General features: G+C 37.9%; 1 protein-coding gene across 1 annotated transcript in view; it reads left to right on the plus strand.

Annotated features, from left to right (window-relative positions):
- Positions 1-13,825, plus strand: part of HCRTR2 (hypocretin receptor 2) — a 34,131-nt gene that overhangs the window by 17,219 nt on the left and 3,087 nt on the right. The window contains exons 4-6 of the mRNA XM_075148032.1: positions 6,364-6,479; positions 11,904-12,124; positions 13,518-13,639. Coding sequence (XP_075004133.1) covers positions 6,364-6,479; positions 11,904-12,124; positions 13,518-13,639 — 459 coding nt within the window. The remainder of the gene's footprint in view (positions 1-6,363; positions 6,480-11,903; positions 12,125-13,517; positions 13,640-13,825) is intronic.

The following is a 13,825-nucleotide window of genomic DNA, read 5'->3' on the forward strand; positions in this document are numbered from 1 at the left end:
TAATAGCCTCAAGTCAGACTAAAACACAATCAGATTCTTTCCCAGAGCTGCCTCTGTAGAAGAAGATTCCAGTCCTGTGAGCAATTAAGATAAAATACAACTGGATCACCTGTATTTAATTATCGTGATAAATTAGCTTAAGCAGTTTGAACTGCTGCAGGCTCTTCCATGTGCTGTTTTGGAAGTTCCCTCTCTGCTAACGGCCTCCCCAGGGCCATCAGGGGATTAATGAGAAGACATTGGCTATCACATTCCCTGTTCTTTATCTCCTTCATCCCAGTTAGTCCTCTGGGACAAGGCAAGGGGGCAGAAATGGCCATTAGCTAGCTGGCACTCATTGCAGACAAAGATGTGCTGGAGGTTTGTAGGTTAAAGGAAGCCTCTGTTAAGCTATGAGTATTGTACTAGTTGTTTCATTGGAGAGGACACATCTGCTCTTTACTTCCCGTATTCTTTCTTCATCTGTGAACAATTTTGTATCCCAATCTGGTGCTGGATGCTGCAGTATTTATGTGACTATTTTCTTTCACAGTGTTCACTCCAAGTACAGTTTGTGTCCACTCATTTTGGCTGCAGAACTAATTACCCAGGCCTTCATCACTTCAAGGTTAGATCTGCAGCAAAGATTCTTTTAATCAACCTAGGAAATGAAAATGATGTAGTTAATTAATTAGGGAGTCAGGAGAGCATTTCATCAGGGAACACAATCTCAAAATTTCCATATCTGCATTGGCCAGTTTTTGGTTCCCAACAGGAAAGTGTTGCTTTCAAACCGCAGAGTCCGTAGTAGCCTTGGCACTATTTTAAAGAGTGCCTCTTGTTCAGTGCTGCGCTGAAGTAGTTGCAGACCACAGATATGTCTGAGCTGAAGCACCCATTATACAAAAGAAAAAAAAACTCCCACATTTGCAAGACTCTACTCCTATGGAGTGTATTTGTCCAAAATGAAATCTATTGATCTCCAGGTTATGCTGTAAGCCTTCACTTAGATGTTTGGAGAGGTAGAAAGGGGTATAACAAAGACAAATACTTGTGCATAGAATTAAGTTCTTTTTGTGTGTGGCTTCAGAAATGAAGTGCAAACACTGCAAAAATATTCTGGTTGTTTTTTTTTTTTTTTATTTATATTGAGCATGAAATGAAAATAATTTTACATTGAAAATATGTTAAAGTTTTCTGAAATGGGAAACTTTTCCTTCCACTGAAAGATAACAATCCTAGTTTTATCCTGCTGCCTTTTTAATGAATTATTCTTCTAATGATAATGCACCATAATTGCTAGTTATTCTGCTGGTGCATTTCAGCTATCCATAAAAAATAATCCTCTCTACTTTGTAATACTAGCTTATCATAGTAACTTGAGAGAAGAACCTTTCTATGCGTTCAGTTACAAGTAGGTTGCTCAAATTGTGGAATTACATAGTAAATGTAGAGTTAACCATGTATGATCAATGAGGATAAGATACAAAATATATATATATACTTTAACATCCCTTTCAGATTATGGAGAATAGAATGTCATTAGCTACAAATAATTTCCATCCAATTGAAAATGTTGAAAGGACACTGAGTTGGGCCAAAGCATAGAAGATGCAGTTTTTCTACTGAAAACCAGGGTTTGAAATCACAAAGGCCCCCCAAACAGAAGAATAAAAGAACATGGATAACAGGGGAGCAGTTTGAAAAGACTGTGAGCCTTGAGGCCAGAAGAAGGAATAAAGAGATAATATTTTCAAAGTAAATAGTTGCATTTTTGTTGGATTTTGTTTTGCCTTTTTCAACTATGGGAATAGCGAGGGTCAAAGAAAGCTAACAGGGAGGAGGTTGAAAGAGAAAGAAATTCACGTTCCTACAATAAACTGTATTTGCAAAGAGAAAGTGGAGATGTAGATACTGAACACACTCAAGAGACCCTGAGCAAATTCTATAGGAGAGTCAATTTAGAGGAAAGGGATTATATTTGGGTGTTCACTGCTTTGTTTAGAACTGCATGTAATTTATGCTGTCTGAAATTAGGGTACGTCTGATGAAATCTTTGCAGATCATCATGTACACCGTATGTCCCAAGGATGTTAAACTGTGAATTGTCAAGGTTGGGACTGCAAAAAGAGGGTGCTTAATGACACTTTCCAAAGTGTTTTGGAAGACTATTCTGATTCTGGGAACTCAGGGCCACTGAAACATGAGGTGCTATGGAGGACTAACAGGAAGCCACGTCCAGGAAAATGTCAGAGATGCCAAGGCAAGAGACAGCACTGTACCCTACCTAGACTTAGGTCTAGCTGCTGAAATCCATACAAGTCTGATGAGTGTCTGGAAGGAAGGTCTGATCAGCACTGTGACAGTTGGGCTCCTTAATGGTGAACAAATAGTGGCCACCCTGACTAATAAGATTTCAAGCATGCTGTTGGAGAGCTGCCAGTGACTGCAAATGGAGCAATAGTTCAGCCTAAAACAGGGCTCAATTTCTTTTTAATTGCTTCTGGCATTCCTGAATATAAAATTCATTGCCAATTCTAGGCTGAGGGTTTTTCATTTCGAGTACTGTCTAATAACAATATTTTATTTGGGAATGCAGAAGAATCCAACATGTGACCTATGCAAGCTCACTTAAGGAGCCAGTGTTGGCCACAGTTCTATAGTAGTCTGTAATTGCTATGTGCTGAATTTGATGATAAAGTGCCAAAATAAAAGAAATGTATATTAAAATGAGTTCACCATGTGTCCAAGTCAGCTAAATACATTCTCTTAAAGCTGTTCGCGAAAAGAGTGTTAGCCAAAGTGCATTAGCCAACCCCTTTGCAAATGATAAAAAGGATATGGAGATAATCCTTTCCCAAAACTACATGGTCGAATGGAAACAAAGGGAAGATTTTGTGTTCCATTTCCTCTTAGACAACTCATAAAATAGTACAAAAACATATTGTCTTAATTCTGGAAAACAAATAGCTGGAAATTGCATTATTACATGAAGGTTTATACATCCTGTTTATCAAAGTGTTCAGAATTTAAGGAAAAACTTGTGGGACATTTTAATGCAGAAAGAAGTCAGAATATTGCTAATAGTAAAATTATGCTTGGTGTTATCATGAATTAATAACTCAAGCATAATATATCAGGTTCAAAATGTAATTTTAGTATTAGCTAACTGTAAGTACTCTGACACAGGAACATAGTTTGGAAAGGACTGTGTTGTGTAGTCAAATTTTCTCTACTATGGGCACCCACTTCCTAACATCTCTATTTATTATGCATTATTCTAAAAGTATACTCTTTTAGCTGCATTTAGCTTCTTCATATTGGTAACTTCAAAACCTCATAGGTGTCTTCCTGAGACTAGGGAACTTGGGAACTCTCTACTGATGCTCAACAAACTTGATAGTCTTCTTGTTTTTCCCTATTGTTAGGGAAGCTGTCAAGAGTACCAATTTCATTATGCACCTATGGCTTAAGGGAATATTTCATTTGCTAGACATAGCAAGACCTTTTGAGTCTGGGTGGTTTTCAGTTTGTATGCATATGTATATGTATACATGTATGTATATACGTATTTACACAAATATAGTAAAATTCTGACAAAAATCCAGAAGCTGTAGTTTCAGTCTTCTACCTCCTTGCTTCATTGAACCACGGTCTGGGACTGGAACACAGTGCTGAGAATGAAGCTATAGAAAAGTTTAAAATTTGTTTAATAACCCCTGCAGCAGACAGAAGAAGGCTTGTTTTAACATACTGATCCTTTATCAGGTGGAGTAATCATACTGTATGACTGGTGCTGAGTAGGAGCGCCGATCTCACCCCATTCCAATCCCTGTGACCACTTGTTTCCTTTTTCTCCCCTTCCCTCTTTTCAGTAAAATAGGGGGCAGTGATGCGAGAATCATTAATTTATTCTTAAAGAGACTGTTACTCCAGTTAAGAACGATCTCCCCCTGTCCTGAAGCCCACTAAGTAACCATGAAGGCAAAGACACTTTTCTCCTCTTCTGCTTGGCAGTAAGAGGTTCAGCAGTCCCAGTCAAGCAGCTGATATATCACCAGGACCATAGACTGATTGATGTTCTCATTCAAGGAGCCTGGAACTCACTCGCTTGATAAATGGACGGTATCCCAAACCAGCCCTTTCTCCTTCTTGCTGCTGATTGTCAAACAGCTTTAAAGCTTTTCTTTGGCTTGAGAAGCTAAACAGAGTCATGCTGCTTAGGGAAAAGTTCTACAAAGGGCTTTGCCCTGGGTGGAGGAGGGACAGGTTTCCTTTGATGTTTAGCAGCTGGCACTTTCCAGGTGGCTAAACTTCAAAGGCAAGTGTTAGGATCTTCCTCCAACCTGGTCCGTCAGTTCTTTGTAGATAGCTAGGCTCATTTAATGTTTCACTTTACTTGGAATGCTAAATTGGAAGCCATAAACTCCAGATGGCCGTTTAAATATGTACCGTCCTTCTACCTGAAAGGGGCCTGGCTGCCTGCAGAGCACTGATGAGGCAGGTGGCACCTCCTTCTGAGCAGAAAGAATGTACTTTCAGCTCTGACCTCCCGTGATCCCAGTAAGTCACGTTACTCCAGTTTCTCCTTAATCTCTCCACCTGTGAAGCATGCATGTCAGTATTTCCCTGGCTGACAGGACTGCTGTAAGGCTGCATTTTCTGGAATGCAAAAACAAATTTGAGATCATCAGTCAATACACAAACCCAGGTTATCACCAATTATAAAAAACCTGCCCCAAATGGTCTGCCTCCCCCAGGGACGTTAACAAGAGCTAGTAGCTGCAGCTGCGAGTTAAGAGTTGGTAAGTTGATTTGCTACAGGATCTTAGAGCAAGCAAAGAGCCAAATGATGCTCAGCTGAATTTTTTGAACCCTGATCCATCAAAGCTGTCAAATGTCAGTGGCAACGTCTCTATTACCTTTGCTAGCAATGAACATGGGAATTTGCTATAGCAAGTTTCTATTTCCCTGATACTGAAGTTTTTCTGACTGGTGAACCAACTGGCACTTTCAGGCCCAACACTGAGCGTGGCATTACTTGAGTCTGGGTTTGAGGATGAGCCTGGAGTTAATATGATGGTGTACTCCTCCCTGCTATGAGAGTTATGGGCCAAATCTTTGTATCTCCTTGTCTAATCAAACTCTCAGGGATTCTCCTGGCATGCAGAGGGACCTCTTGTTTGATAGTCAGTCACTTCAAGAGGCAGAAAATAAGTTTGACTCTCCAACGTTTTGATCTCATGCAACTCTTTTTTTCTTTCTTTTTTTTTTAATTAAAACTACAATCAATACAGAATTTCAGTTGCAGATCTTATCATCCTGAAACATTCGGAAATTCTGGAAATTTACTTAAACGTTCCTTCTTTACTCTAGCCAAAATGCAATGCTTAGGATTACCATGCAATCTAACTGCTCATGGAGTGCACAGTTTCTCTTCTGCTACATATTGTCACTCTCCATAATGTTCATTCTTTTTCTGAGGCCATCCATAAATGTTAAGTTGTAATTAATATCAACATTTGGTAATACTAAACTACATTTGATGTTACAAAAGCGAAAGCAAGTTTCCCAGGCACCCACTGCACATTCTGCTACAATCTAATGATGAAGCTTATGATACAACATTCTTAAAACACAATACACTCACAACACTTGTAAGATGTTTGCCTCTAAGCAAATAACATTCTTAAATTGTCTTTTGAAAAGAGGTACATAGGATACTAGAACACAATGGTAGCAAACTCATGATTGTTAAAGCCGAGTCAAAAATAATCTTGGAAATTTCCTAAGTTTAGAGCATGTGACTGAATTAATTCTATTTTTTTAAATGTAATTGTAATAATAAATCACTGAGTCTTAATCACGTTTGTTCTGCCACCAAAAAGTAATTTAAGAAATGTCTGTCTCTCCTCCCATCAGCATCCTTTGTGCTGTAGTCTACATTCTCTGCGTATAGGTGAGACACTGTGCAATTTATTCAGGGATACATAGTAGCCTTTGCAGAATTAAAACTAAAGACAGTTACACAACCTGTTCAATACATCAAAAAATGAGGTAGGTTGGATAATTAGTTAGCTATTGTTAGATAATGAAATTTTCTATCTTTCACTGATTTAATAAAAAGCAAAACTTCTTAAGACTTATTAAAGTAATAATGTGATATGAAAGCAATAATGTGATATAAGAGATGCTTGAGATAAAAGCATGTTTATAATAGAAACAGAATGTATATAGAATCCTGACTATTATTTGATACATCTTCCATTGTAACCTATTATGTTTGAAAAACACATGCATATCTATATGGATAATTTTGTTTAAAGTGATTTTGAAATGTATGCATATTTAAATGCACTTTTCCTATTTGAATTCTCTTTCCAGCTGAGGTTTACCCCAAAATGTATCACACATGCTTTTTTCTGGTGACATACATGGCACCACTGTGTCTTATGGTGTTGGCCTATTTGCAAATATTTCGAAAGCTGTGGTGTCGCCAGGTAAGTCACTTAACACTAGCTCTATTTGCTTGCTATTGTGACTATGTGCAGATTCCTACGTACAACCTTCTTCTCTATATGCTCCATGTTGTCACTTAAGACTTGGATTTTTACATCCAGCACTGTTACCAGGTTCAGTGACACTGCTGGCTTACAGCCACCTTGGATAGGCACTGAGATGCATTAAAAAATGATGGCAGTCAGGCTGAATGTAAACCCCTTCTTGTCATGTCTCTGAAGGGCTTAAAGGGAGAGAAAGAGAGAAAAAGGCAACAGAAAGATTGATTATAGGCAGAAGAAAGGTCTCTCCCATCTGAAGTGCTTACCAAAATACCTTGGGTGACCTTATTTATACTGCTAAAATCTCCTGTAACAGTCAAAAGTTAGGATTGACCTTCTCATTTTGTTAGTAGTCTGTACAATTTTTTATTTTTATTTTTCATTCTGCAAAGTCTCAGGTTCATAGCAGGTCCAATCTGAACAAAAGTGAGACCAGAAAGTCCAGCTATCAGAACTGTGAGACTGGAATTGCCTGATATGAAGCTGGCTGTTATCAGTAACATTTGATGTGAATTATTGACAAATAATTGGCATGATTTCTAATGTGAACATCTGGTTTTTCAAGCTTCAAATTAAAAATACAGGAAAGGAAAGAGAAATACTAAACGAAAAACCCCAAGCAAGCAAGCACACAAAGAACATTTGAATTGAAGTGGCAAAAATGATGTGAATTTTTTCAGGAATGTTTTTCCCCCTCCAACAATTCGAAGTGGTGTCAGCTTGAGAATAATTTTCTGGGTGTGAACTGTAATCTGTCATGCATCAGTCTATGGTTCTCTCTGCTGTCTTCTGCTTTGTCTGGGATTTATCTATAGCTGTAGTCCTCTGCCACTCCCTGCCCTGTCATTCTGTAAAGGACAATAAACTCATCCTGTTGAAGACATGATGCAAGATATTCCCTCTCCTATCCTCTCAAATGGCTCTAACAATGGCTGACATTTCCATCAAGATATGGGCATGAATCATTTCTCTCTCAACATTATGTCTGATACCGTCCAAATCTGAGGCTGTCCCAGCCAGGGCATAGTATCTGCCACATCAGAGGCATTTTTCATGCAGTTCAAATTGATCCATCAGAGAAATCAGAAGCAGACTTTAGATTTCTACATATATATATGTTAAAAGTAAAAATCAAATCTCATACCGACAAAACATCTCTTGGAATAACTAAAATATAAGAAAAACCAAATCCACTTTAAGGCATTTTCTTATCATCCGTACATCATAATAGCAATTATTCTCACTTCTAATCAGATTAGGTTAAACCAGAGTTGCTGTTTATCTTGCTGTTTATACTTAAATTATTATTTTTGCTTTTAATTGAAGGTAAAATTTAACCTTTACAATTTGAGGGGACTCTTCACCAGAAAAAAGGCTTTGCTGGGTTAGTTTTAAAATTAAGTTCAGTCTAACATAGCTCTAAGATGCTCTGTATTGCTGAATAGTTATCGGACCTGTAGCACCCAATGCCCTTATCAGCATATTCCTTCTTAACCTTCTCTTCTGTACTTTCTTTACAATCTACCTATTCTCTCAAACTGTCCATTAGTTAAGTTAATGCAAAGCTACTGTTCTTAACCTGCCCTTAGCTTGAAAATGCTCCTTAGGATTCAGAGCAGAAGTTGAATGACTGGAAACCAACCTGTTTTGTTGGGGTTCCTCCCCCCCCTCAATTGTATTAGCTGGCCTATTTCTTCTTCACAATAGTTCTTCTCCCTATATACCTTGCATGCTGACAAGGTTAGGGTGATCCTTTTTTTTTTAGTGGCAAAAAGACAAATACTGCTAAAGGCTTAGTGCTATCAATGATGCGAAATTACAGATGTCTCTTTTCCTAGCATAGATGATAGCACTATATATAGGAGGCTGCACTAAGTGAAATTAAAACCACTGCATATCTATTATCAACTGTGACTTGGCTGCAGACATCAGGCATCTTTCTAAGTGCAACAGGTGTGCCATAATCAGTCATGAAGAGCAAATGAATGCAGTGCTCTAAATGTATTATTTGATAATAGTTTCAATTAAGAAATCATGCTGTTTACCAGAACTTCAGTTAAATATAGTGATGCTATTGCAAGATACAATAAGCCTTCCAGATGTACATGATAGAAAAAACACAGCAAACAGTAAATACTTTCTATGCCTTACACTTTTTCTAAAGGTTCTTTTTTTTAAAATGGAGTCTGTTCAGATGACTAAAGGTAAGATAGATTTACAAGCTATCCTTACCGTACTTTGTGCAATAGCTCTTAAAATTACTGATTGTGTCTTTCAAGCATGTCTTTGAATATAAGCTTTACAATCTTTGAATTAATGATTCATCTTTGTAAAGACAAGAACAATCATGCCACAAATACCAAGGATTTTGAGTAATTTATTTTAATTATTAGCAAGGAAGTAGTGACTTAGAACGCTATGTTCTCTTGCAGATTTTAAGTAGATTAAAAGTAACTTCTGAACAAATAAATGGGACTGAATGGACTTATGGTGAAAGTGTTGATACATAATTTGTATTACCAAGTTCCATACTGTGTGCTTAAATTTACTGATGTCCAAATGTATTGACACTAAAGCCTACTCATATTAATAACTAGGAACCCTACCCATTTTTATTTTGGCAGCTGAAATATACCCTTCCAATCTTTGCCAGTTGTTATTACATTTGGAGAGATTTCATCTGGTTATAAACCCCTTGATAATAATTTGAGAGGATAGAGGAAAGGTGCATAAGAAAATAACTGCAAATTTTAGTACCTGTTTGGACACAGCTAGTGGGCTTTTAGTGAATCATTGGAATGACACAAATTCTCCACAATTATCTCTATAATTGATTCATTACTGAAAAGCAAATATATGCATTATGCTGGCATATGTATACTTGTACATACATAATAATAGAATCATAGAATTGTTTCGGTTGGAAAAGACCCTTAAGATCATTGAGTCCAACCGTAAACCTAACACTGCCAAGTCCACCACTAAACTATGTCCCTAAGCGCCTCATCTACACGTCTTTTAAACACCTCCAGGGATGGTGACTCAACCACTTCCCTGGGCAGCCTGTTCCAAGGCCTGACCGCTCTTTCAGTGAAGAAATTTTTCCTAATACCCAATCTAAACCTCCCCTGGTGCAACTTGAGTCCATTTCCTCTCATCCTATCACTTGCAATATATGTATGTGTGTTTACATAAATGCATATTTGTAAATGTTTCTGTATACACACACACACATGCACACACGCTTCTGAAACGTTATGGTGCTTATATGGTGCTGGTTCAGCTATGCATCTCTGCGTATATAGCTCTTCTTTTTTTTTTCCCTGATAAAATTCTTGCTGTATTATTGCCTATTAGTGTAACAGTAGCAAAGCCCAGGTGTATGCCAGGTAAAGACTGAGGAAAATAGGGCTCTTCAGAAAGGTTCTCAATACAAACTCCTGAAGATTTAGCAATTTAATATATAGTGCAGTGGGACTGTACATTCTATACAGTCCTACCTTTGATCACCTCTTGCTATTAAAGACTGCATAAATACCAGAAAAGACCCTTCTACCTGCACACACAGGTACAAACCTTGTATACAGTCATGTCTAACATTCCTGTAGAAAAAGCCGTTCACAATTTTGAGCCAAGATTACATTTCTCTTCATCTAAATTGCATCTAGCTACCATGAAAGCTGATCACTGATTTCTTCAAGTGAATCTTTGGCATAATCAGGAGGGAGAGATTTGGCTAAATTTCTCTGCTTCCATCTCCAGTTCTTGCTATAATATGGTAACTCAGTATGAGTGAAAAGGAAGGAAAAGGTTCTGCTTCAAAGTTAGAAGAACAGAATGTCAAAGCACCCCTGATAAACCAGAATCAGAGTCTTAGACAGTATATTATCTCAGTAGTGCGTGGCAAAGACACATTGCAGTACTACACCCCACAGCTAAGTAGGGGAAATCCCTTGCAATAGGACAGACGTGTCCAGGTATGAAACTGATACTGCTGGTTTCAGCTGAATGAGTGGGAACCCGCAGTAGAAGTAAGTGCAAGGGGTTTTTTTTGCTTTATGTCTGTAGAGACATTAGTAAAAAACAAATGTTATAACGTATCCCCCCTTCTGCTTCATTGATTTCCTGTTCATTACAATGCAACTTTGCCAAAATGTTCCAATAGTTGTAAATCAGGTTTGATGGTGCACATAAATGCTAAATTAAGGGCTTGTCTGTGCAAGGAAGCTATTCACAAAAAAAAACCCAAACCAACATAATAGCTATTCTAGAACAATTCTAAATGTGCATACTTTTATTTTAGAACAAGTGTTCCCTTTTTAGCTTACTTTTTTTCTGAAATAAATATCCAAAATTTCATTCTTTTCTGGTCAGTTTGTGTGGATAAGCTCTAATTTTTAAAATGTTGCAATAAACAATTTGAATTTTGCATACTTTTAAACATGAATTATTTTACACTCATGAGACTAGTCACCCTGCAGACAATTGCACTATACATGAATAAAACTATATTTCTACCCAAAAGGTTTTCACAATGTACGATATTGAAAACATTATAAATGTCATTGTAATAGAGTTCTCTGAGAAAGTCCTTGCCATGTGTAGTCTTTCACATTTGGCCGCAGGCAGGAAATAATTTTGAAGAACTGAAGCAAAATTGCTTTATTTGGCTTGGCTTATGTGAGGGCACAGAAAACATAAACTGAGATTTTTTTTTAATAGCATAGTGCTACATCTACCCGTTGCAAGGTGTCTTTGGCTAACCTGATTCTTCCTATGTCTTGGCACACTTCCACGATTCCCCTCTATTCATCACTGTATATACATTCAGTTTTGAAGAGCTTTACAGGGAGATCCACACTTCAGCTGTGATTTTTTTAGCTGCTTCATTGTCATCTAGATTGCATATTTGGAAGTTTTATGGCACTTAAAACTATGTTGGCTTTAAATCCTTGTTTTCCAATGCTGAAAAGCTGTTTAGTATCTTAAATTAGCAGCATATTAATGGGATAAACTATTCTGCCGTACAAGAAAACATTTAATGTAGAACTTTATAGGAACATAATTGCAGTAGTAGGGTTGGTAAGTGTGATAGTCTGAAGAGACAAGCAAGGCAAGGTATTTGCGAAGTAAAGACAATTTTAATGCATCAGTTGATATATTTGGATAAAATACGAATTTTTATGCAGGCCTTCAAGTGTGTCTGAAATCTGGTTTGTTTCTTCCAGCTACATCAATTAATTTAATAAAACAGAATACTTCTCCCTGCAAGCTTACATTGTGTATGTCAACATGTCTGTTTTTCTTGTTACAGCTACTCACAGTGCTTGTTTTTCAGAGTGCTCCTTATTTTGTCTTCTGTAGATCCCAGGAACTTCTTCTGTTGTTCAGAAAAAATGGAAGCCTCTGCAGTCCTCAGCACAGCCCCGAAGGCTGGGACAATCAACAAAGTCAAAGATTAGCGCTGTGGCAGCTGAAATAAAACAGATTCGTGCAAGAAGGAAAACAGCACGTATGCTAATGGTCGTTCTCCTGGTTTTTGCACTTTGCTATCTACCAATTAGCATCCTCAATGTCTTGAAAAGGTAAAGTTTATCCCAAAATATAAATACTTGGTAAAGCTTTCTGTCCAAAAACAATCCTCTGTTACTAAATTCCTCTTATTCTGGCAGATACTTTTAAAGGAGAAGCTTACTTATTTCATGATAAAGAAATTGATGATAGTCATACACTTGCAAGAAAAAAATATATCTAACCTATCCATAGCATTTAAACTAAAGGCCAGATTGTGGAATCCTTATTAGCAAGCTCTTCCTCATGAAAACGATCTAGCCTATCTCCTCATTAAACCCTGTCATTTACATGGGATTACAGCTTGTTTGCTGTAAATGCACCCGTGGAAGTGCATTTACCTAAAGCAGCAGCTGAAGGTTAGCAGGGGAGTGTCGTGTTGTGGCTTGGCCCTAGGGACTGTGAAATGCTGGGTTCAAACCCAAGCCCCACCACGTACAATTCTGAGACCTTAGGCTAACGCTCTAGTTTGCCTATGAAGCTTTGTTTTACTTATTTACCCTTTTCTCTCCTGTTCATTTGAGACATATTTGTTTACACTCTGTTTTTCATGCAGTGCCTGACAGGTTAAGGCTTTGATATAGTTATATCTCATGAGACATCTGGAACACCGATAAACAATGACATATAGCAGAAGATTTGAATATCCTAAAACGTAACCAGCCTTTAATTGGTGCATGAGGAACATTTTAGTTTTTAAGGAGTAGTTTCAAGATGGATATGAAGGCTCAAATACATCCCACTCAACTCTGGCACTTTCCTGAGGCCTAATTTAAGTACTTTTCATCCTCGGGTCCCTTGGTGGGCAATGTGGAGAGAAAGAAGTATTTCCAGAAGGCAGTTCAGGCTACCTGTGATCTGAACCACAGAGGAACTACACAGGCTACCTCGACTGCAATAGCAGCCCATAGTTAGATTTTCACTTAAATGGCAAAAGTTAGGTGTAAGGAACCTGAACAAAGCAGGTTTCTCTGGAGGACAGAAGCTGCTACTGTGGCCTCAGTTTTGGGGCCAGTTCAGTGCCTTTCCAATTCCAGAGTCCCTGTTTATTGGAGAGTGGACCTAGACCCGGGAACCTCAATGACATGAATAGGTCAAAAGCAACTTTTCCCATCTTTTCCTGACTTATCAGACACCAGCTGACTTTCGTTACTTAGCAGAAAAGTCACGCATCTGCACCATTGCAAAGTAAAGCACTGATGGTCTCTGTTGTGCTAAACCACCGAGACAGGAGGCTGAGAGATGGGGAGAGGACTTTATTCTCTCAAGAAAGCGAGCACTGTTGAACCAGCTTTTCTGTGAACTGCAAATAGGTCATCAGAGATAAAATTAGGCTAGAATTTGCCAAATCCTTTTATATGATTTTTAGTTTTGCCATCTTTCAGGTTTGTTTTTCTTTTTCTGTAGGGTTTTTGGGATGTTTAATCATGCCGATGACAGAGAAACTGTATACGCCTGGTTCACGTTCTCACACTGGCTTGTATATGCAAACAGTGCAGCCAATCCTATTATTTATAACTTCCTCAGTGGTAAGTTACAGTTACCTAGAATTCAAGTTTAATGTATAGTTTGAATGTAATGAGCCATAACAAATAAGATTAATGACTGTGTAACATCAGCCCAGCTCCTCCAGTGGGACCTAGATCCTCTTCTTGGAACAAGTTGCCTGAAGTATCCCATTACCTTTAGGCTACCTACCTATAACTAAACTAAAC

The sequence above is a fragment of the Calonectris borealis genome, chromosome 3 (genome assembly GCF_964195595.1).
Source record: "Calonectris borealis chromosome 3, bCalBor7.hap1.2, whole genome shotgun sequence".
NCBI lineage: Eukaryota > Metazoa > Chordata > Aves > Procellariiformes > Procellariidae > Calonectris > Calonectris borealis.